Source organism: Danio rerio, chromosome 3 (assembly GCF_052040795.2).
Source record: "Danio rerio strain M-AB ecotype USA chromosome 3, GRCz13ab, whole genome shotgun sequence".
Taxonomy (NCBI): domain Eukaryota; kingdom Metazoa; phylum Chordata; class Actinopteri; order Cypriniformes; family Danionidae; genus Danio; species Danio rerio.
Window position 1 is genome coordinate 24740813 of NC_141023.1, and position 24876 is coordinate 24765688.

Sequence of the window (24876 nt, forward strand, 5' to 3'; positions counted from 1 at the left end):
TGCTATTGCCAATAAACTCAAAAGAGCACAAACTCATGCGAAGGCCTCATATAATCTGATGTTTATGGTCAGACTTGTCTGTAGGGAGCGAGAGTGCAGCATGTTGGAATGCAGCATCCAGAAATGCCTGCGTGCATCCAGCTCAACACCCATAAACACCCCAAAACAGATGAGCAAACAGCGCAGAAATCACTTCAAGCTGAGTGCGTGTTTTTCCAGCAGGCTCAGAAACATGTCACACATGTACGCTGAACTCAGCAGGGTGTTTGCTGCGTGCTAATGAAGTTTCACCTCATGCCTGATGCATTATGGCTTTTTCCACAAGTAAATTGATTTGTTAGTAACATCCAGCAGAGCTCAAAGGGCTTTTTTATGATGAAGGTTAACCAGGTCTTCAGGCTTCTCAGGCCCTATTAAAGCCTGGTTCAGACTGACAGGTGTTACTGGTGCAACTAAGAGCTTTAAACAAGGGTTTATATCTGCCTCCATGCTGACGGACCATCTCAAAGCTGACATCCGAGTCGACGGCAGAGTGGATTCTGCTGCTTTGGGATTAGTCAGGAGATTTGATGGTTATGCAGAAAACAAAACAATTTAATAGCTTAAAGAGATGAAGAAATGTGAATTTTAATTATTCTGACTATTTTACTAACTATTGCAGAGAGGAAGAAGAGTTTTTATCTGCTTGTTAAGTAGTGATGTGTTGTTGACGTATGTAATACTGTTTCCGGGTCCAAGCCGCCACTTATTTGAGTTGAGAAATCATTTGTTTATGATCACTTTTAATTTATATCGCACATTAAAGTTAATTTTAAATAAAGTCATAGTGTACACAACAATCTCTAGGCTTCAAAAGCATCACAAATACCAAAATTTTAACAATTTATAAAAAATGAATTACTTTCTGGCCATTGGATATTAGGCATGGACATATATATTGCAATCGTGATTTTCGAAAGTTTTAAATTGCTTCGTAAACGTTGATTATTAACATTTCACGAGTTTCCCCATTCAGTTGAATAGAGTGGCTGGACCCGGAAGCCGCTTTGCGTGACGTTACACTTAACAAGCGGATAGAGATTACAGAGATCATATTTTGTCTTAGATTATTTGCTTCTTTGTCATTTTCCTTCATGTAAATGTATGAATCTTCTTGTAAATGTATAAACAATACACAATATTACGTATATCCGTTTTTTAGTTACCTAACTGAGGACTATTTTCAGGCACTGTATAATATCATTGTGCCTGCTGCAGCCATGGTACAGCAGCAAAGCTCATTGATTACTACAACAGAACAAGTTTCTAGCTATATAAACCTAGAAAACTTTTAATTTTCCATCAGTACTTTTACACAATATAACAACAGAAATGTCAACTTTTAATAAAAATTATTAAAACTTTTTTTAAAAATTTGAGCGAGATGCTAATGGTCTAATTTGATTCAATGTTTTATGCTAAGCTAAGCTAAAAGTCCCCTAGCTAGGAGATCAGCTGAATGGACTCATAAATTATAAAACTCAATTCTGTAAAATTAACCTTAAATTTCTTAAGAAAAAAGTAAAGTGTTCCATAAAGATGTCTAAATCATTTACTGTTTAAAAATTTAGGGTCAGTAAAACTAAAAATAAGTTTTCATTCACTTTTTTTTAATCACTGTTTTTTATTTTTTATTTTTGTAAAATATTAATTATAATTTAAATGACTATTTTATAAAAGATTTCAAGTGTAAATTATTCCAATGTCGTTGCATTCCTTAACATGTTTGTGGAAGCAGTGATAAAAAAAATCCTTCTTAAAGTTCATAATAGCGGAATTATTTTTATGCAGAAATTTTACACAGAGCAAGTTTGGGGTCTGACCTCAAAGATTTCCTCGCGTGAGACCTCGATGCGGCAGTGTCCTGCCTGAGGCTGCTGCTGGGACAGCTCCTGTCTCAGAATCTTCAGCTTCTGAACCAGATCCCTCTTGTACTTGGGCACCGTGAGGCATTCAGGATCCTCGGGGAGATTTCCGGGGGACACGACAGATTGAGCCTGCTCCTTCAACTGTCCGGGACGACTGCTGAGAAAGAGATAAAAAGAGATGAACACTGAAGTCTGACTCCTTCTTAATCTCTGATGCCAGAACAGCATCACTCATTTAGTGCCAAAACACAGGAGCGTATCACGCCAGAGGTGGACAAAAATAAGCTTAAAAACTATTAAATAGGATTTCCAGTATGTCATGAACAGCAGATTTAAGGACTTTTTAAAAGCACCATTAAGTTCAAATTGAGCATCTTTTTTAATTCCACCATCACATTTAGTGCCATGAAAACTAACATTTCACCTGTACCTAACATTTCACTTACCCTTGATATTTACATTAAAATGTCAGAGTAATGATGATGTTTTGAATGCCTCATTAAAAAAAGACTTTTAAACAGTCAAAAGAACCTAACAATGTAATAACTGGTAATATTTAAATATGGTTTCAAAAATATTAATAAAATGTGCATTATTTGCCATAGTACAAGTGCTTTTAACATGGTATATGCAGGAATCCTAAAGATGATTATAATATTGATTTAAGACTTTTTAAAGACCTTCTCAGAATATTTCATCGCCAAAATCAAACCTTTAACTTAATAAACAGTTGTTGTTAATAAACAGTTGTAGTTAAATAAATCAGCGGAGCACAACTAAGCAACAGAATCAGATAACCTTGAAAGCAAGAAAGCTTGAAAGAATAAATTACGTGGTTGTTTTCAGCGACAGGCTTTAGCAACTCATCTTTCTCCAACCAGTGGTACGCAAACTTGTGTTTTCCCATTTTGCTGTTTGCTTTACTCCATGTTTTCACTACATGTGGAGAGGCCACATCACCTTCCCATGTTTGTTGCAAATTACGTCACATCTCCAAGACGGAGGAGCTTTGTCAGACGCGCCCTGGCCTGAACTAATCGCATGGATCGAACACGCCGTTGTTAATATTAGGAGGAAATTAAATATATATATGCTTATTTGGAGTCAAACACTTTGGACAATGCTTGAACAAAAGACCTTGTAAAAGCGCGATTAAGACTTTAATACCTTTTAAGGGTCTTCATTTTCTTATAATTGATTTATCAACTTTTAATACTGCCTGCCTGCGGACACCCTGTTTAAAAACTTTCAAGAATCCCTTATTATAATGTGGTTCAAAATGTATTCTGAACAATTAAGGCAAATAATAATTAATAAATAAATAATCCAATGCTTATTATAATATTTCCCTATTTTAATATTTGCATTTTTTTTATTTGACAAATGTTCTAAAATGTTATTTAAATATGCTAATAATTGTGTACTTAAATATGTGCTAATTTGCATACATTTCTGGCCCAAAACCATAAACATTTTTAATCACTCCATATTTTATAAAAATACAACAACAAAAAAATTAAATAGAAAAACATTTTCTAGTCAAATCAGTCAAGTTATGCTTGAGGTATTCCCTTGGTAAAAAGCTTCAGAACACAGATATGACTAAAACTTGTGCCTTATGAAGGAGAAAAAAACTTTATTTTGAGAAAACAACTTTACAGCAACTGAAATCTACAAATAACAAATGATGAAGTGTAACAATAGAAACACCTAATTTTATTTTTGAAAGCACTTTATGAAAACCAAAAAAGCTCAAAGCCTTTACATTGACAGGTGCATATAAAAAAAACTTTTTACCAAAGAGCTTAACTTGCCTTAAAATGTTTACAAAATGTCAAAAGATGAGGCACCTGCAAACATGCTGCTTGCATTTAAATAACTCCACAAACGCCAGTGCTAGACACATAAAGAATGGAGCTGGCAGTTCATTTATCACCCAATAACACAGACGAGTGCGAGGAGAAGTGTGCATCCATTTATCCAAAAATGACACATTCTTTACTATGAAAGCACACAGTCACTTCACATATCAGTCCACGCACACTTCACAGCCGCACTCAGACTCTCATTTCTCCATGTGACACTCGTTCTCCGTCTGCACGTGACCCACATTCCTCAAATATTCCCTTCCTCCCGTTCGTTTTTCCTTGACACGCAGAAACTCCCTGCTCTCTGCCTGCACTTTCCCTACTTCGTATTGCTCTGTGCAGGGCTTCAATCTGGAGTCAAACTGAATTCAACTTAACATAGTTCTTAATGACAAATATGGATGTTTATAAGCAAAAATAAATGAGAAAAGGAATAAAGTTATATGTTCCAAATCGCTCATTTACAAGTGCATATCCATAAGTTAATTCAACAATTTATTTTACATTTTGAAGTTAAAGCACATTTCAACATTAAATTTGATATCTTAGTCACTCTTGACTTTCCAAACCAGTTTGAGATATTTTTGTTTGGTTTAACACAAAAGGAGATATTTTGAAGAATGTTAAAAACCCTGCAATCTGCATCTTCTTTTGTATTTAACAGAACAAAATCTCAAACTGATTAGGAACAAGTCAAGAGTGTGTAAATTATGACTATTTTCATTTTTGGGTGAACTATCCCTTTGATTAATTTATTTTCTTTAGTTTCTTCATTTGCTATATTTGTGCTGCTTAAGAGCCCCTATTATGGGTTTTTGAAAATATCCTTCCTTGCAGTGTGTAACAAGCACTAAGTGAAGTGAAATATCCAGCTAAGGCTTAAATCTGAAAGTGCAATGCGTTTAAAACTATTGATTCATCTATAAAAGAGCTGACTCAGAGTGGTTTATATGAATTGTCGCTGTATTTTTCTGACGAGTGCTTCAGCAATCTACATGCTTACAACAGGGGATTCGTCAGACATTTGTTAAAGGAAGGATCAGAAAAGACTATTGATGTATAGGACTTTGTCAGAGCTTTATAGGAACTTTACAGTACACAGTTTATGGATAAGTTTCTTCCTCCATTTCAGAAGTGTACTAAAGTCCGATTAAAATAGTTGCCTCCTGTTTTCTCTAGCTTGCATAATGCATATTTAATTGTATTTTGTTACTTGTAACTGCTCCACGTAGCTTGTAGTGTATCTAGTTAACTCTTTATATTCACATATTGTGTCTCAAACCACAGTGAAAATGTAACGCGAGCCTATTTGTTTACGGATTTAAACCTGTTGCAATCCTTTGCTTATTGTCGTTGCTATGGCCACTGTCAGCTGTTCCTGCACACATGCGGTGGTCAAGTTTCAAAATAGTTCAGCTTTTGTTGGCGCCAGTGGTGTTGTGGTTAGTTCGTCATGCACTCAGGTGTTCACGGCTACCCGAGTTCGATTCCGCCTCGCGGTCCTATGCCGATCCTTCCCCTCTTTCTGCTCCCCATACTTTCCTGTCAATTCTCTCTACTGTCCTATCTAATAAAGGTAATAACCCCTAAACAATAATTGTAAAAAAATAAAAAATAGTTTGTCACTGTGTGTCAGTTTTTACTTATGATTAGCATTGCGCTAAGGAGGGGTTTGGGAACAAATGAATCGCTGAACGAATCATATGGGAGTAATTAGGTAAAATTAAGAAAATAAATGTGCTTTTTAACCTCGCAGCCATATTATCAACCTGTTGTTGGAGACCCAAAAACCAAAATATGGCATTTTTTTTTAATCATAATAGAGGCTCTTTAAAGTTTTTTTTGTGCGTGTGTGAAAATAGTGCTATATAAATGTTTTCATTTACACAGATTGTTTGAATAAACGTTAATAAAAATTTTTTAATTTAATTGTTAATAAACAATTTTTTAATGTAAAAGTTGTGATCAAAATAATGACTTTGCAATAAAAGAAAAACAATAATAAAAGATTATACTATATTACTAACTGAGTGTACTAAGTGTTTTTTTTTTGTATAAGAATGCAGCCTTTACGCCATAATAATTACAGACAATTATTACACCAATTACCCCATTAAATCTAATCTCGCTTCTCACATTAAGAAGCACACACCAAAAAACGAAAAAAAGAAAAAAGAAAAGAAAAAAAAATACATTTTGGATTAAGAAAACGAAAACACCATTTGTGACCCTTGAAATGCTGGTGTGGATCAGGAGGGTGGATCCATTAAAGACAGCAGCAACTCATGCATGCACACACGCACAGCAACACAGACACACACAGACACACACACAAACACACACACTCACACACACACACAAATTTACTACACGATGGTGATACCATGAAGACATCATTTAGAGTGAAGCAGAGAGGATTTTTGCCTGATGACAGAGAGGCGAGATCTTCATTGCTGATATAAGACAGATGTTTTGACAGATATCCTCTTAATCTGTCTGATATCTTTACCCAAACTGAAACTCACTCTGACAGCTAGTTCACTAAGCGAGAATGTCTTCATGAAAAAGATCTGTCTGACTTTTTACCTTCAGTGCATCATCAGGGGTGTGAACCTACACTGGTCTCACGGTTCGGTTACGATTGTCATGCTATCGATTTGCACCGAAATTTGAACGATCTCGATGCATTGACGATGCTTTTCATACATATTTAAAAAATTTTCTTCACAATCACAACAAAACAATTGTTTTTGATAAAAAACTATAAATATGTTAATATTTATATATTATTTGTAATAAAATGTTGTCCTTTAATACAAGCAGTCAAATACATGAAATGTACCTTTAATTTTAGCTCCTCAAGAAAACTTTAAATTGTATCAAACAAAACTCCAATATATGCACAGAAAACAGCATGAGCATTTATAGCAAATAAATTAATGCAAATATTATTCAGCTTGCTTTTTGAGTGCTGTCAAGCCAGGTCTTATACCTTTATAATTGGTCATTGTCTTCACCCGCTCAACAGAAATAGCTGCGATTTGCTTAAGAAATTTAAGCGCTGTTCACCAATGAGTGACGCGGGAAGAACAGCCGCTGTTACAGTCTATATGCGCATAATATGCAGTCATCACAGGTAATCCATAATAGACACAGTGGAGAAAACTAGCACCACAGGCATGCTCGTGTCTGAATCCACAAGTATGCCTTTAACAGCCGAGAGGGGAGGAAAAGTTATCTCACGAACACACCAGCGGGTAAAATGTGAGAGAGAGAGGCTAAGATGGATTTTTACAGCATTTCTCCTTAGTAGTGAAACAGCACCTTGTGTGCTGTGCCTTCTTCAGTGTCAATGAAATACTTTCCAGCAAACTCACAAGCAGTTAAACTGTGCATAATTATCTACCTTAAAAGTAGTAGGAGCGTTTTATTTACTTGACCTTGCCTCCTTTGCCATAGTATTCAACTGTGACATCGCGCATAGGAGATAAATGACGTCAGTATGTAATAACCGGTTGACTATTACTGAACCGATATTGAATTTTCCCTATCTGCATCACGGTGCAACGAAGAAACAATTAATTTTGACACCCCTAATGATCATGCAAAAGTATGTACTGCAAACCTTTATCCTTCTTGTTGGGGAAAAATTTTCAAAAAATTTCAGTATGCACATTAAAAAAAGTCATTTGATTTCAAAAATCAAATGCTTTTTGAAAATAAGACGTAAGAGATCATGTGATGTAGCTGGGTGAGCACATTATAAAACATCTGAAAAATTGCTGTCAATCTAAAATGCCTTAATCGTTTCAGTATTAGTGTTAATATATTATTAATGACCTCCAGAACTGTCAAGAGCTTCTGTGCTCAGTGCCTTCAAACGCTACCACACGTTCAACGCATGTTGGCATTGTCTTCTGAGATGCAAGTCATTCATTAAATAAGGAGAAGATTCACGCAACTTCTCCTACCACAGTAATTTCTGTTTTTACTTTTGATATTTAACACCAGTTAATCAGGAAGTGACTATTTTGTTTTCTTTGACTCATTGGATGGAGACTGTGCTTTAAACGCACATCTTTTATGTGATTATTCCAGTTTTGTGCATAAATTTAATTAGCATTTTTGGATGAAAACATGGCTACTGACAGAAATAATTTTAAAACGATAAATATGTTGAAGCTTTTTCATGTTGAAGAATGTAACTAGTTTTATAATTTATGTTCATGCTACAAGTCAAAGGTAAAATATATAAAAAGTATTTAAAAAATGAAAACGGCAATGAAGCCATTTAAATATACAGGATGACAGTTGCAAATATATTACACTTGAAAAATATTACCAGTGGAACTTAAGTTACAGTTATACTAGTTAGTATATTATCCAACAAAACAAATAATGGCACTCTCACAATTTTGACCTAATATTTGCCTTCTGAATTCTTATGCTAACTTTTATAACTTATAACTTTGACTGATAGTACAGGGTATCTGCACATTTTTTTACAGAAAATTTAAGACCTTTTAAGACCTTTTTAAGTCCTCTAAAATGAAAATTTAAGACTTTACCTAAAAAAAAAAAAAAAAAAAACAGGAAAATGTTCAGTGTGAACACAGAATGATGTGGTGAAGTATGGCGGCAAATCTATGGCGGCAAATCAATGGCAATATAAATCGAGAGCAGCGGTGATGTTTGCGCGCGAGGAGAAGTGAACCGTGAGCAGATTACTTGGTTGACTTGGTTTACTTGTTATCTCTAACGCTATTGGCTACTCTGCCTTTCCGGAAGTTAGCCGGGATTGGACGCAAGTTAAAAGATCACGCCGTTAAATATATATACAATTTGCAAGTCATAATCATAAGAAACTTTCTGAGAACTTTATGAACTTTATGAGGATTCAATCTCGAGAAACAGTCAAATAATATCCAAAATAATGACTTGCATTCTTGTAACATGACTTTCTGAACCCATTTGGTTTGTCCGTGCAGCACTTGTCTGGTTTGTTGTATTTTACTTCATTATTAACCACAACAGCAGTGCTCATTATTACACTTGGGGATGATCTTTCTAGGAAATATTGTCTTCAGAAGAGTTTATTTGCGTTTTAGATCTTTCCATACAATGCATACTATATGTGCAGTGCAGCTTTGTATATTATTATAATTGTTAACATTGTTTGTAATATAGATCAGTGTAAAATATATATATATATCTATATATTATATATATATTTTTCAATCTCATTTTTAGTTAATGATTGAATAACCTGCATATAAAGACTTCAATCAAAAATGATTAGCCCAATTAAACATAAAAAATACAGTGACAGACATTCAGATGGGTTTTTATCGCCACCTATTGAGCAACAATTTAATTTCTACAATCTTCGTTTGGCTTTACTTACTATCCATTACATCATTCCACTTTAGAGGCATACAAATACTACTTTCTATACGACAGGCCCACATCTTAAAGGTCACATATGCAGTTGAAGTCAAAATTAGTAGCCCACTTTTTTCTTGTTTTATTTCGGCAAGAATAAAAGCTGTTTTAAGTTTTTAAAACCCATTTTAAGGTCCATATTATTACCCTCTTTAACCTATTTATTTTTTTCGAAAGCCTACAGAACAAACCATCGTTATACAATAACTTGCCCAATTACCCTAACCTGCCTAGTTAACCAAGTGAAGCCTTTAAATGTCACTTTAAGCTGTATAGAAGTGTCTTGAAGAATATCTAGTCAAATATTATTTACTGTCATCATGGCAAAGATAAAATAAATCAGTTATTAGAAATTAGTTATTAAAACTATAATGTTTAGAAATGTGTTGAAAAAATCTTCTCTCCGTTAAATAAAAATTAGGATAAAAATAAACAGGGGGCTAATAATTCAGGCGGGCTAATAATTCTGACTTTAACTGTTTAGTGGAATAACAGACTAATGGCAATATATTTACTATAAACCTTTGTACTTTATGCACTTTATAGCCTATTTTGTATACTATTGTCCATCCAATTTATTCTGACTTGTTCTTCACAGAAAATGAGTCAAGGACCATGAATCTTAGAGAAAAAAAAAAGATTTTTATAAATTTGAACACGTTTGGCTTGAGTTCAGTTTAAATGTAGGTGCTAAACTTCATCAAATGGTTCAAAACACATTTAAAGTCTGAATTATTCGTCCTGATTTAATAGCCCATGTATATTTTCCCCAATTTCTGTTTAATGGAGAGATCTTTTGCCACATGGTATAACTCTCTCTTTCTCTCCCAAGTAATAAAGTTTGTTACAAGAATATATCTCATTATTTTGATATGTCATTATATGACTTGGTCATGATGGTAAGAATAGGCATTATTATGAGATTAATTATTACAAGAAATATCTCATTATTGAAAGTAAGTCGTCACCTATTATTACTGAGAAAGCAAGTCTATGTTTCACACTGTGACATTATGATAAGATTTCCTATATATTTTTATTTAACGGGGAAACTAGCTTACCTGCGTCCAATCCCGGCTAACTTCTGGAAAGGTAGAGTAGCCAATAGCGTTAGAGATAACAAGAAAATCAAGTCCCGCCCTAGGACTCACAAAAATCCAAAATGTTTCGCGCAAGCAGAGAGAAGAACCAGCAAACGAGCGGAGAGAACTGATCGCGCGCGCGCTGTAGGCATGACCTCGCTCGCGAGAGCGTACATCGTGCGCACAGATGATAATGTGCGCGTGCGGGACTTGTTTTCTCGCGCTGGATCAGTTGAGCGCGCGCGTGAAGATCCCCTGTGCGCTCGCGAGCTGTAATTTTCTCGCGTGTAGACCTGTAATCTGCTCACGGTTCACTTCTCCTCACGCGCAAACATCACCGCTGCGCTCGATTTATATTGGCATTGATTTGCCGCCATAAGACGAGTCGGACATATTTAAGAGCCCACATGAAATTTAAGACCTCCTTATGGAAAATTACAGAATTTAAGACATTTTCAGACCTTAAAAATCGAAAATTTTATTTAAGACATTTTAAGACTTTTTAAGGACCCGCGGGGACCCTGTAGTATGTTGTTTTAAATTTTAGATGGTGTTTTTTTCAGCATTACTACAGCGCATTATGTGAATATAAGCATTTTTGTTATAATTATGCATGCTTGGTCAATTAAGGTTTGAATCTTAACTTCAATGTGCGAATTTTAAATAAATGCTGCAAAATGTGAATTATCATAATTGATCAACCTCGGTCTACGCATCCCAGATGACAGGTGGATACTTCACATCCCTTCATGTTTCGATTGAAAGTTCAATATACAGGTGCAGAGACTGATTTGTGACACCCAATGTGAACTGATATTCCCCAAATAGTGAGGCTGCAATCATGCATGGCGAAGCCCACCGAATATTCCTGTTACTGCAAGAACAACATGAAGCGGGAAGAGGGAATGTGGGACGCGTCCTTTGATCTGTCAGGACAGGAAAAGGGAAACTCGATCTCTCCCCATTAATGCATTCCTCTGGCTCACACGAAACAGGCTACCCCACACACACACACACACACACACACACACACACACACACACACACACACACACACACACACACACACACACACACACACACACACACACGTGTACAAAATGAAAAATGGATGCAAAAATAACAGAGAATCTGATGTGCTTCTTACCTGCTCTGAGCTTCAACTGCAGCACGCGAGCCATTCGGACTGGGACTGTTGAAAATAATGTGAGAGACAGTGGCATTAATAAGATGTTATTATCTATAGTTTTTGTCTAGGTTGAGAGGTGAATGTCAGATGATGTCCAGACAGACTCACTTTAAGACGAGATGCAGGTTGGCAGAGAGACGTGGATCTGTGAACTGTGTTGTTCGGTTGTTGTGGTCCACAAAATATACTCGTCCTGTGGCAGTGTTCCTTATCTCCCAGCCCGGGGGCAATGGACCCAACTCCTCACAGTTTACATTACTCAGATCCCTGCAGAGAAGAGTTTTCAGCATTTTTACACAATCATAATCAGGTTTACTGCAACTAACTAAAAACAAAACCACAAAACTAACCCCCTTAGCAAAAAAACACACTTTATAGTTTGACTGATTTATATACAATTGTTTTTATTTTAAAATCACGTTCATAATTATTTTTATTAAAAAATGACTAAATCTCTACCTAGAACAAAGTGAAAGTGGAAATCTAAAAACTATAAAATAATTTTACCACAGCATCTAATTGATGCAATACCTTGATTAGTTCTTGTCCACAGAATTTAGCTATTTTAATCATAATATCGGTAAAATTTCAAAAAATGTGGTACAGAGCAGGCATAGGACGATAACCAGTTTCAAGGTTGCCACGGTTTGGAAAAGTCAAGGTTTTAAAACGGCTAAAATTTAGGTTAGGGTTAAGTTAGGGTTTTCTATGTGTTTTTCTAAATGTGTTGTAAAGAAATGTGTGTTTTTAAACTAACAAAGAGAGCACAAGTCAATGATTTATTTCAATTATTTAGCCTGACATGTTTAATGTTCAAAAATATTATAAATGTTTCCTAAAATAAAATCTATTTTGTTTAATGGAGGAAAAAGACATTTAAAAATATATATTTTAGAGCAGTAATCACAATACTTTGATACAGTGAAACTGTAATATTTTTAAACAAAGGTTATCATACTGTCAGAAACTTAAACTGACCCATGCCTAGTACAGAGACAGTGTAACCAATGGATAAATGCGTACAATCAAAATATACAGGGTATATTTATTTCTACGGCTTCAAAAAAAAAAAAAAGAATGTAAACAGTGCCTAGATCACTTTACATTAACATGTTCCTCACAGCGAGAAAGACAAAAACAATACAAACAAAGTGAAAAGACAGACAAAACACAGATCAAAACAAGTGAAAGTCAGACAAAACAAACTTCAGAGATGCCGCTTTCAGGTTCCTGCCAAACGTCAAATGAAAAGAGCAAAAACATGTGCAGCGGCGTAAAAGTGTTCAGCGATGTCAAAAAAATAACCCAGCGCCCACCCTCATTTTTTCCTAATCATGTTCTGCTCTCGCATACATGACAAGCAGCTCTGCCTACACAAATACTGGCTGAACGGTCCCTGCATGCAGATTTGACAAGTTTTTTTCAAGTTTGCATCTCTTTTTATTTCTCATTTTGACATTTTATCATCACTCAAAAAGCAAATTTACATGCACACCAAAGGACTTTTTGATTAAGCCATATGAAAAAAAAAGATTTCAAAATAATTCCTAGCAAATACATCTGTCAAATTGCAAGTTAAAAAAATGGTAAGCTGTTATAATAACACATGTGAAATGCACAGAGCTGAAGTGTACCTGGGCACTCTGGGGTCATGCCATGTGCTCACGCCTGTCTGTGTGTGCAGGAAGTAGACCTGGCCCTGCTGCGTGGTCCGTTGCTCTGTTAATAAACACCAGGGGGCGCAATCAGTCATTTACAATGTGTAAAAAATTAAAGGGTTGAATACCATCATTGTTCTAGCTTTTCTCTGTGTTAGTTCCTTTCATTCTTTCACTTTCAGTTTGAGTTATTACATGCTTGTCTGATCTATTACAGTAATATGTGTCTGCTCCAGACTAATAAATCAACTTGTAGCAAAACAGTTGTGAAATATAAACAAGCGGATACATTTTTAATTGATGTGAACATGATGTATCGCTCGGAAAACCACAAAGATTGCACTAAACATCTAAACCCGAATCTGCTAAATGAAATTCAGTTTACAGAGCAACATTTTAAATCATTATCTATTATGATCAACATTTTTAAATAGGAGAAGATGATGTTTAAACCTCTATCTGACTAATCACATTTAATAAGCTCTGAAAGTGGTGCTTTGGAAAACAGTGTTCTTATTTTAGGCCATATCACCATATGGCTTAAAATATTAACACATTTTTTACATTAGTTTTCCCTGTTTTCCACTGAAGTTAAAATAGGGTTTCTGCAGATTTCGTCAAATCAAATTTAAGACCCTTTTAAAACCATTATGAATGATTTACAGGGCTAAACACTAACAATTTTTTTTTCTAATGGCCTGGTTACTTCAGTAAATGGTTTTTGTATTAATGGAAGACCGTGTAAAGGGATGCGTTGCTTTAGTTTTCTTTCCCTGACTAGGGAATTTAATTAGGATGATTAAAATGTCTAAACTGTAAAATGTAAAATGCTGTAAAATGTCTAACAGTTGTTGTAAATTGTATATCTTTGGAATAAAAACCCCTATATATAAAATAAGAAATTTTGAGATGAGTTATTGTTAATTAGCTGTTGGCCAGATTGAATAGCTTTACTTGGACATAGGGAAATTAAGACCTGTTTAAAATTATTTAACAATATTTTACTGAATTTAATACTTTTACAGGCCTAAAATTTTGTTTTTAAAATTTAAGACATTTTAAGACCCTGTAAACAAACAGGTTTGCAGGTCTTACATGCCTTAATCGTCTCCCAGTCATTCATTCATTCATTCATTTTCTTTTCGCCTTAGTCTCTTTATTATTCTGAAGTCACCACAGTGGAATGAACCACCAACTTATCTAGCATATGTTTTATAAAGCGGATTCACTTCCAGCTGCAACCCAGTACTGGGAAAGACCCATATACACTCTTTCACAAACATACACTATGGACAATTTAGCTTATTCAATTCACCTATAGCGCATGTCTTTGGACAGCAGAGGAACCCGGAGCACCTGGAGGAAACCAATGCCAACACTGGGAAAAAATGCAAACTCCACAAAGAAATGCTAACTGACCCAGCCGAGGCTCGAATCAGCAACCTTCTTGCTGTTAGGGGATCGTGCTACCCATTGTGACACCCATCTACCAGTCAGGTGAAATAAAAATTTATTACGCTAAATTAATTTTATTATTTAATTCCACGGCCCATGCATTTAAAGGGGTGGTCCAGAATGTAAATTTAAGGCTTAGTTGTGTTTATAAGATGTAACGTGTGCTCATGTTTTACTTAAAGGAAATCGCGTACATTTTTTAATATATCTCACTTTGATTATACACAGCTACTCAGCTAACATGAAAACGACTAACGAAAAACGAATATTTCCTAGTTCCTCTAAAAGGCCCGCCCTTAAGTGACTCTGATTGGTCATCATCATACGGTGCTGCTATTCGCGGATCAGCTCCACTTCACGCCTGTAAAAGCACGCAATTTTCTGCTGTGTAAACGTAGTCAACCTCCTGCCTGCTCTCTATAATAAAATCTGTCAAGTGTCTGTAACGAGTGAAAATGGGGTGCGGCTCCTTTAAGAGTGTTTGCGTGTGCGTCTTTGTGTGTGTGTGTGTGTGTGGTGTGAATGTTGTCTGCGTCTATGTGTGTATGTGTGTGTGTGAATGTGTGAACTTTCTGTAACAAGCGCATGTGCGCGGGACTTTCTTTTTCTTTTTCTCTGATGCTCAGATTAAGTTATTTTCTGTAATATTTCGTGACAGAAGAATAAAGCACAAGATGTGGGATGCGACCTGTGTGAGCCTTGATTTATTATTCTGCAGCTACCACGAGTCAGGTAAGCTAATCTGTATTTTTTTAAACTCTTTCACGTGTATCCGGAATATGCAGGTGTAAGTAATATAAATCATCCACATATCTTTTGCGACTTCATTATCTGAGATGTGAAACGCATGGAAAAGCTGCCTAAAGACAATCAATTCAGTTACGCGTGCACACACATAAGAGACACTACCATGCTGGTGGAGTGTGTGTGTGTGTTAACAGCAGTTTGACTGATAAATATGAAATTGTAGCTAAATCGTTTGTCCGGAAAAGCAGCAATTCGCATTGTTTACATCGTTGCTACAGCATATCGTTAATGCTAGACACTGTACATGTCATGATCAATTTTAACAAATAAAAACTCTTACATGTTGTAGTTCACAGCTTCTGCTTTGAGGAGATTTTAGCCGAATTCAGCACTGAACTGAGATTCTGGTGCTGTTTTGTCATATCATGCTTGCTATGTATTTTATAATTCTCTGGAACATAATTAATAGTGAACTGTAAGCACTTCTCTCTTTGTGTCGTGTCCTTTGGAAGGCCAAATACAGAAACAGACAAAGCTCTGTGGAAACAGCCGTGTTTAGACGCATTTTTAGCTTAATCTCTGCTATAACGTTACAGCGCCTCTGGCCACGGCCCTTACCTGCTCAGTTTGGATGCGCAGTAACGAACCTTTGTGATCTTACAGGGGGCGGAAGTATTTTTTGTAGTCCCCAAAATTCGTTCATTGTAGGCTTTGCTAAGCTAACTCTGTAAAACCCAAGGTCTCCCTTTGTATTGAACTTAGAACTTTTTACATTCAGAGATGTTGTCTATGTTCACACAGGTACAAAACTAAAGTTTAAAATATGATATCATGGTGGACCACGCCTTTAATGTAACTCTTATGTGTTCTTTAACCAAGAAAATTATTGTTATTATTAATAATTATAATTTGTGAAAACACAATTGTACAATGGTACATTTCTTCATTAAATCAAACTTTTTATTTGTGGGTTTGTCAAAAAGACCTTTAAGTTTCTGTGTGTATTCGCAGATTGATTTATGCTAATGAAATGTCCTCCTAAAGGATTCAAACAAAGTTTTTTTCAACAGACACAGGCCGCATTGATCTAGATATAGGCCTTTATATTATTATTAATTTTGTAGGTATCACTTTATTATTATTATTATTTTGTCAAATTTTACTTACATTGCATCTACATGCCAACTAATTCTCATCAGATTGTAAGTAGACTGCTAGGGTTGGGGTTAGTGTAAATTGACATTTACTTGCAAAGTTTCTTATAATCAGTTAAATGTCTGTTAAAGAAGCATATCAACATATATTAAGCAGACAGTCTACTAATACTCAAATAAGAAGTCATTTGCATGTTGCAATGCAGCCTTTAGTTTACATAATCTGCAATAGTGACCATAAAAGTCTTACCATTTTGTAAATGGCATTTTTTTGTAATAAAAGTATTTACAGTATTTATGTATTTAATTTAAACTTAATTATAGTTTAGTCTCTACACATACACTTGACCTGCATTCAAAGTCTACAGACCCACATTAAGCTACTTTGAGCAGCGCAGAGCACACAGAGCTCTATTTAACCTGTGTCTATAACCTCTACCCTCTGGATCTCTCCACGGACTCACACACACACACACAGAGAGGGATTTCCAGGTCACATGTCTGACCCTGCAGCTGGTGCTGACGGCATGTCGCAGAAATTTCAGGCCAGTTCCTTTTCTTCATACTACAGAGATTTTAAGTACTTCTGCTGCTGCACAAATTTCCAGTGCAAGTGCATGTGCGGACAAAACTCATTAATTTCAGAGTGTATTTTTGACCATTGCAAGTTGGCTGATATTAATGGAAGAACTGCTGTGTGTGTGTGTGTGTGTGTGTGTGTGTGTGTGTGTATGTGTGTGTCTGTGTGTGTGTGTGAGAGAGAACGCACCATATCCCTCTGGCAGGTCAGGCGGTGTGTGTAGGTGAGTTCTGCTCATGTAGTTTCTGTGTCTCTGAGAGCGAACCCTCCGCTCTTGCACCCGTGGGTCGTCTGCAGGTACACCCGCTGCCCCGTTGGGTGTCATGATGGGTGTGTTTTCATCCACCAGGCAGCTGAGAGGCCGGCCAGGGCTTGAGTACTCAGATGCAGGCCTGTGTTTGTGTAAACAGAAAAAGGATGCATGAGATAAGGGATAAAATGTCCCTAAAGCTTGTGCTAGCAACAATAAGATCATGGGTTTGATACCTAGATAATACACATGATGATTAAAACATGGTGGCTCTAAATGAAAGTGTGGGTTAAATGTAAACTGGAAATGTTGTAGAACTTTTGCGGATATGATTATTTTAATGAAAAAACATCTTCAATTTTGAAAACAAATCCTAAATTCCGGGAGTATAGAATTAGCATGCATAGAGAGGACATGTCCCCACCAAAATCTACTGACTACTAAAATGTCCCCACCAAAAATTTAGATCACTTAAAAACAAATCGTCAGCATTAACCTACACATGCAGAAAGGGTTAACTCGTGTTCTCTGCCATAAACACATAAGAACATTGTGATTGGCTGAGCCTTTCACCGCTGTCATGTGAGAGGCTGTATCTGCGTTCATATTTAATCAGCGCCAAAAATTGCGGTTGACTTTTCCAATGCAAAAATAAAGTGTGTGAGGAGGGTGACATTCATAGGTCCCCACCAATGTCAGGAGCAACTCTACGCCCTTTTTAGATTCAGATTTCTTTTCTGAAAGCAAGAATTGCATCTGCATATTTTCATATAGTGCATTCCATCATGACTCCAGTAATAAATACTGATATCAAACCATCCTATGGTAGCCCAGTATGGATTTTTTTTTTATTATTAGGGGGCCATCTAAAAAAATAAATAAAATAAAAAAAATTCAAAAACATTCTTTGAAAACCAGCCAACAGGCCAGACAAACACCCGCAGACCATCTTAATCTTTTTTTAATAATCCTGAACGATTGTAGCATGTTAGACTGCACGAACATGGCTCCCATGTCACAATGTAAGATCTCAGCCGTCATAACGTGCATTGAAAATGCACCAAACACAGGTGAAAACTCCCCCGGAGTTGGACATCATCCACCTGTAACACTTTCACTATCCCACGTTGTGAAATGATTCCTCACAGCAAACAAACAATATGTAGCGGCAATTTGCACACAGCGGAAAAAAAACAGTTTTGACATTTCCCCGCGGTCATTTAAATTGTCACATGGATTGCGTCATCAGATTCTGCACTCTTATTGGTTCTTGGATTGACGCTCAACGCAGCTGTTGTCACACTGCAGGAAAGTGTCTGAAATCTTCTGACACTGATAGAACTTCATCAGAGGGAAAATCTGATTGCAACGGGCAATAAGCAGCTGTCTGTAAATATGTCAAACCAATGATCAAAAAGTATTGAATTACTGGTAATTGGATGTTGGCCAGATTAGGTAGCTTTACTTGGATATAGGGAAATACCTACAACACAATATTAAAACAGTACAAATATTTAAAAATTAATATTAAAACTGTAAATATCAATATTAAAAGTGTACAAATTGGTAAAAAAGACAAACAAAAAAACGCCAGATTAATAGGGTAAGATGGCGCTTAGCTGGTTGAAACATTTAAAAACCTTTTAAAGCCATCGTGCAGACCAGCAAACCATCTAAGGCTTTTTTTTACTCCCAGAAGAATAACTGAATGCGTTTGTTGGTGTTCTAGGTTACAGATTCATATTAAACTGTACAAATTTATATATATATATATATATATATATATATATATATATATATATATATATATATATATATATATATATATATATATATATATAAAAACCTGAAGATTAATAGATTAAGATGGTGCTTAGCTGGTAAAAGCATATTCAAAAACCCTCTAAAGCCAGCGTATAGTCCAACACACCATCTAAGGCTGGATTATGTTGTTTGTTTGTTTTTCCAGAAAGCCACTGAATGCTTTTGCTGGGTTACAGATTCATATTAAAACTATACAAATTGGTAAAAAAAAGACAAAAAAAAAACTGCCAGATTAATAGGTTGAAATGGTGTTTAGCTGGTTGAAACATTAAAAAAAAAATATCTAAAGCCAGCAAACAGTTCGGCTAACCATCTAAAGCCTTTTTATGCTGTTTTTTGATTCCCAGAAGGATCACTGAATGCTTTTGTTGGTGTTCTGGGTTACAGATTCATGTTAAAACTGTACAAATAGGTTTTTGCAGTGAAAACCAAAGCACTCAATGACCCTTTGGCATGACATTCAAATCTCAGTAGTACAGAATGTCCAGTTGCTTTGGATACTAAATTATTAAATGTAACATATCAGCGCTGTGCAATCTCAGTAGACAAACACTGGCAAACAAAATGAGGAGCTGAATGACTTTCAACGGGACATAGTCGCGGACCTGCAGCCTCTCCAAACAAGGGAGTGAAATTTTCTGTCCTGCTCCAGCTGCCCAGGTCAAGCGTAAGTGCTGTTATTGTGAAGTGGAAACATCTAAGAGCAACAGCAGCTCAGCCGTGAAGCAACTGGCAACACGAGCTCAGCGAATGGGGACCGAGTGCTGAATCTAGCGCATAAACACAGCCTGAACTCGCTTTCAATATACCCACTGTTCCACACGGTTTCAACACTTCAGAGGTTCAAAACGTCTATTTGGCTTTTGTGGCTGTAAACTGTAGTGTGTGCTGAGCATTAAGACCAACTGAGTCTTGTCAACACATTACCTCACTAACATGCACCAAATCCCCACAGGTATACGATAACGTCTAGAGGAAAGACTAGAAACTGAAGCTGTAGAGTAGAAACAGAATAGCATATGGGTGTTTCATCAACTACGTGATGTATTGGCTCAGCTTTTGGAGTAAACCCTCTGTTATTTGAGGTATAAAATGCAGAAGATTAAGACTTGAAGGAATGCAGTCCAACACACATTTTTTTTTATTTTTTAGATTTCAGTCTTGGAATGTTGCCTGGAATGTTTCTTGGTCTTTATGGTTAAATGTTTTCTTAAAAGTTTGAGATGCTCCCAGACATGGCTTTATATCTTTTATCTGTACTCTGGATAAATTTAGGTCATTGTCTGAAATGCCTAAGATGACAGATGTGGAGGACACACAATAATCTTCTGTCTTGCAAATATGAGCGCAAACGAAACGACCATCATATTTAATAAAACTCTGTAAACCCAGTGACCTGGGCAGTTATTTGGGTAGGCCAAAATGCCCTGATCATACAAGACTTAGTTTCAGACTGCCAACTATTAGCATCTCTGACAAAAAAAGCTAAAAAATAATAAATGAACGAAGAAATAAAAAATAAATTGCAAATCAATATTTGTATATATATATTAGGGCTTTGCGATAAAATCGGTATCGATATTTATTGACTGAACACCAATGTCAATATTGATAAAAAAAGATTCGGTATGTAGTTTCGGTATAATGCGCTATCGTTTTATTAAAATGTGTCTACTGAGAGCGTGCCTTGGAAGCAGTGCCAATAAGCTTGGGGAAAAAGATGCGCGACATGCTCGACGCGCATATGGGAACAACACTCACATGTTGAGCAAAGAGCGTGCATGTGACACATGCGTATTTTCCAGGCGCATGCATTACCTAGTTAAAAAACATCTGAACTGAATGCCCCGAGCACACCGCAATTCATGTAACTAGAACTAACCAATCTGCTTCACACTCTGTATGGAATATACAGTACACATTTTAGTAGTAACCAATTAGCTCAGACAAACACAGCGCACCCAAACCCGCAGTGCTTTTTACTTTTCTGCATAAGCTTACATCGGAGCTGCAGCAATGATTTGTCCGTTTGTCATCCTCTGAGAAAATGGTTACGATAGATGATAGGGGAGCGCAAGCACAAAGTCTATTGCAAATGGTCAAGGAATCCACGCGGAAGCGCTTGGCACTTCAGGTTAAAATGACAACACATGCAAAATGAGTTCTGTGTAGCAGCAGTGAGAAGATTGTAAATAAAAAATTGTTTTTTGGTTTCTTTTCTTGTGCATTCCAGCCACTAGCTCCCCGTCTGGAAGATTTTTAGCATAGGGAGTAACGTAGTCATTCAACTGCACAATTTGTAAAGTTGCAGTGTGTTTTTGAATAATGATGGTTCTTTCCTTTACTTGAAAGTTTGATGTTTACTGTATCATTGCTATTCACACCTTAAAGTTTGCTTTGATTATTCAGTATGCTTTGCTATTGCACAGACTTTATAACATTTTATTTATCAAGTTTAAGAGTCTCTTTAACACTTATGTTTATTTTTTATTAAGAGATATTTTGTTTAAATATTTTTGTTTTTTACTCTTTAAACTATTTGCCTTACTAATGTTGGTAAATTAAAAATATTCATTAATTATTTATATAGTATGGTATGAAACATCATATAGTAATAATTTTCTTTTGCAATATCGCACAGCCCTAATATATACACAAGTATATTGCAATTAAAATAAACCAAAACACCCAATAAAAGTAAAAAATGGGTCAAAATAAAATAAAAGCAACATATAAAGTTAGAAAAAAATAACCATAATTCAACTATAAAAAATAAAACTATTGATAAAAGTATAAAATAGTTGTCAAAAATAAGTATTTAAATAAGTAATTAAAAATAAAGGTAAATAATGGTCAAATAAAGTTAAACAAAATAAAGCACACACCCACAGAGACATACATATATATATATATATATATATATATATATATATATATATATATATATATATATATATATATATATATATTATACAAACAAAACAGCATAAATTTTAAATAAGTAACACAAATATCAATTAAGTTTAAAAATTTAAATAGTAGAAAAAAATGTAAAAAATATATATAAAATAAAATAAAGACACTGGCACTACTACAAAGGAAAGCTGACCCCACCTGGTAGGTCTCTCCCACTGGGTGCTGCGTGTGATATGATTCAGATACTGGATCCGGCCAGATGCAGTTCTCCTCTCCTCCCAGCTGCAGACAGAACACAAAGAGACATTCATACAGACGAACAAACAGACAGACAGACACACGCACATGGCGCAGGAACAAACACAGGGCTTGGATAAGAGCGCTGGCTGATACTGTTGAGTATCTGCGAAAGATAAAAACACAGTATAATATTAAGCTTAACTTTTTAAGAGTTATTTCACATACCCATCAGGCAGGTCATTGTCAAACAGACGACTGCAGTCCACGACTGGCCCTCCGCTGCCTATCCTGTCCCGAGACTGAAGACTAACTGTTGATATAAACACCAAAATGAGTGTAAGACAGACATGGCATGGATATTTAGCCGTTGATGTGGCCTTAAAAGTTTGGACTGGTGACCAAGCGGATGCAGGTACAGTCCCCACATAGGCCAATGAACACAACTTTAATAAGTCAACACTGTTCCTAATATTGAAACATTAGTAAAACAAGCTAATCCCATTAATATAAAGCAAATAAAGAACAAATACCAAAAAAACCAAACATGAACAAAAACGCATTAATGCATGAATTGTCAATATATAAAAAAGTTATGTTGTCAGGCATTAAAATACCTCAGAAAAAAACCTTGCAATTTAAAATACAAAACACTTCAATAATAAATTAACCTTGACTTTTTAAAGAAGATATATCCGTTTATACTACCAATAATGGTTTAATATCAGTTTTCACAATGATTTTCATAATTTTCATATTTCTAAACTTCGTATAAAAAATAGGTTAGTTTAAAGTGTTTAGCACAAGCGACATAAGTAGTAAAGACTGCTTTGAGGATCAGACTAATAACTACTTGTTTACACTCATGATCAACTTGCAACTGTGACTCCTCATAAAGCACACAGCTTGTGATGCAAAATCTGACATTTAGGAATATCAGCAAGTTCAGACTCTCAGCCATGGGAAAGCATTCATTTGCTGATGAACGAGTGCTTGTAAAACCTGTGGTGTGGCCGTGGGACACAAATACATCACCACCCCACAAAACTCTTTATTGGACAAGGAACAATGTGGCTCTTCGACAGAATGAAAGAAAATCGCAGAGGAATATCAAAGCGGAACAGATAAATCAAGCAGGATGAGTGCATTTTCCTTCTTTGCTCCCAAATGAGAGACATTTATAGGGCTCTGAGGCTAAATGTGCGAGTTTTACCATCATTAACCATTTAATCCCACACTATATCAGAATTTGTGAATTTAATTTTTAATTCTGGAAGTGTTGCTGTTGGCTTTGGGTGAGAATTTAGAATTTTAAATAGAAAAAAAACAGTGTTTTGATTAAAATATAAAACGTCACATGATCAGTTTACATAAGTACCGAACCGTGAAATTCTGATACCGTTACATCCCTAGTGTATAGACTACCTGTCACAAAATGCGGCAAAAATCCTACATGACGGTAAAAGTTTGATTAAGGAGTTTACATGTTTGTACTGCTCTTCAATAATGCAACTAAAACTGGCAAATTCAACATGTCTTAATTTGATTTTTGATTTCTGGTTAGTTCGATTAAGACTTTAGTCAGATTAAGGTCATCAAAAATTGCTGTTTACATGGTAGACTCACTCTCAGACTATTGTCTTAATCATATTAACATTGGATTATTTGTGTCCATTTAAACATACTCTATGTCCAAAAATGTAGCCCTGTGTATCATCAGTATAAGGAGTAAAATCTACATACTTAAATTTGAAGACTTTATTTTTTTATTAAACAGGAATGAATAGCATAGTAAATGAAACTTTAATGAATAACATTGAAGTGCCAGTGCTGGTGCGACTCAACAGATAATCGGCAAAAAGAAAAGCTTTGGAAATACCTGACAGACCACTCACTCAAACAGGCAAATATTTTGTAACTCACCTACTATCTGTCCCCTCACGGTATCGCTGTCATTGGGCCCTAACTTGTTCAGGTCCAAACGCTGATCTGTAAAAAATAAAAATACGCAAGAAAAAAATGAGCAGCAACATGTGAGAAACTGAAAACCTTGCATGTCATTTGCGTCATAACCTCTGACCTTCTCACTCTGCAAGCTATCAGAGACTTTAAAAAAAACAGCTTAAAACGCTCCACTTTCCATCTGTGAGGTCACATACACTGCAGGGCTCTGTATCTGTGTGTGTGTGTGTGTGTGCGTGTGTGTGTGTGTGTGTGTGTGTGTGTGTGTGCGTGTAAACACACACAGAGGCTGCTTTATTCCTCTCAGACTGTAGATGTGCCGATAGGAGTGAGGCGCTTCCAGAAACACGCTGGGGCTCTCTGTCATTGCCGGAAAGAGAGAGACAGGAATAACAAGTAGCCTGCAGACATTAGAGAGGCCACTATCTGTTCTCACTCTCATACACATACACACACATGGAGTCAGATCAGGATGCACAGCTAGACTAAACAGGCCTGGAGGAGCGTCCACCCACCCCAACACACCCGACTCACATTTAAACTCCTTCAGACGGTCAAACACCTGCAGAGAATGATGACTACCATTACATGACTGAATAGGAATC

The 24876-nt window shown here is 35.9% G+C and overlaps 2 protein-coding genes across 3 annotated transcripts in view; one reads left to right on the forward strand and one right to left on the reverse strand.

Moving 5' to 3' along the window:
- LOC147845623 (uncharacterized) overlaps positions 1–24876 on the forward strand; it is an 807608-nt gene that overhangs the window by 664729 nt on the left and 118003 nt on the right. The gene's annotated exons all lie outside the window — the stretch shown is intronic.
- Positions 1–24876, reverse strand: part of smurf2 (SMAD specific E3 ubiquitin protein ligase 2) — an 85329-nt gene that overhangs the window by 13940 nt on the left and 46513 nt on the right. The window contains exons 5-12 of one of the 2 annotated variants that reach the window (XM_087242965.1): positions 24233–24298; positions 22538–22622; positions 22271–22354; positions 17272–17474; positions 13123–13207; positions 11597–11755; positions 11447–11491; positions 1863–2061 (exon numbers count right to left, since the gene is read on the reverse strand). In XM_087242965.1, coding sequence (XP_087099091.1) covers positions 1863–2061; positions 11447–11491; positions 11597–11755; positions 13123–13207; positions 17272–17474; positions 22271–22354; positions 22538–22622; positions 24233–24298 — 926 coding nt within the window. 2 annotated transcript variants of the gene reach the window in all.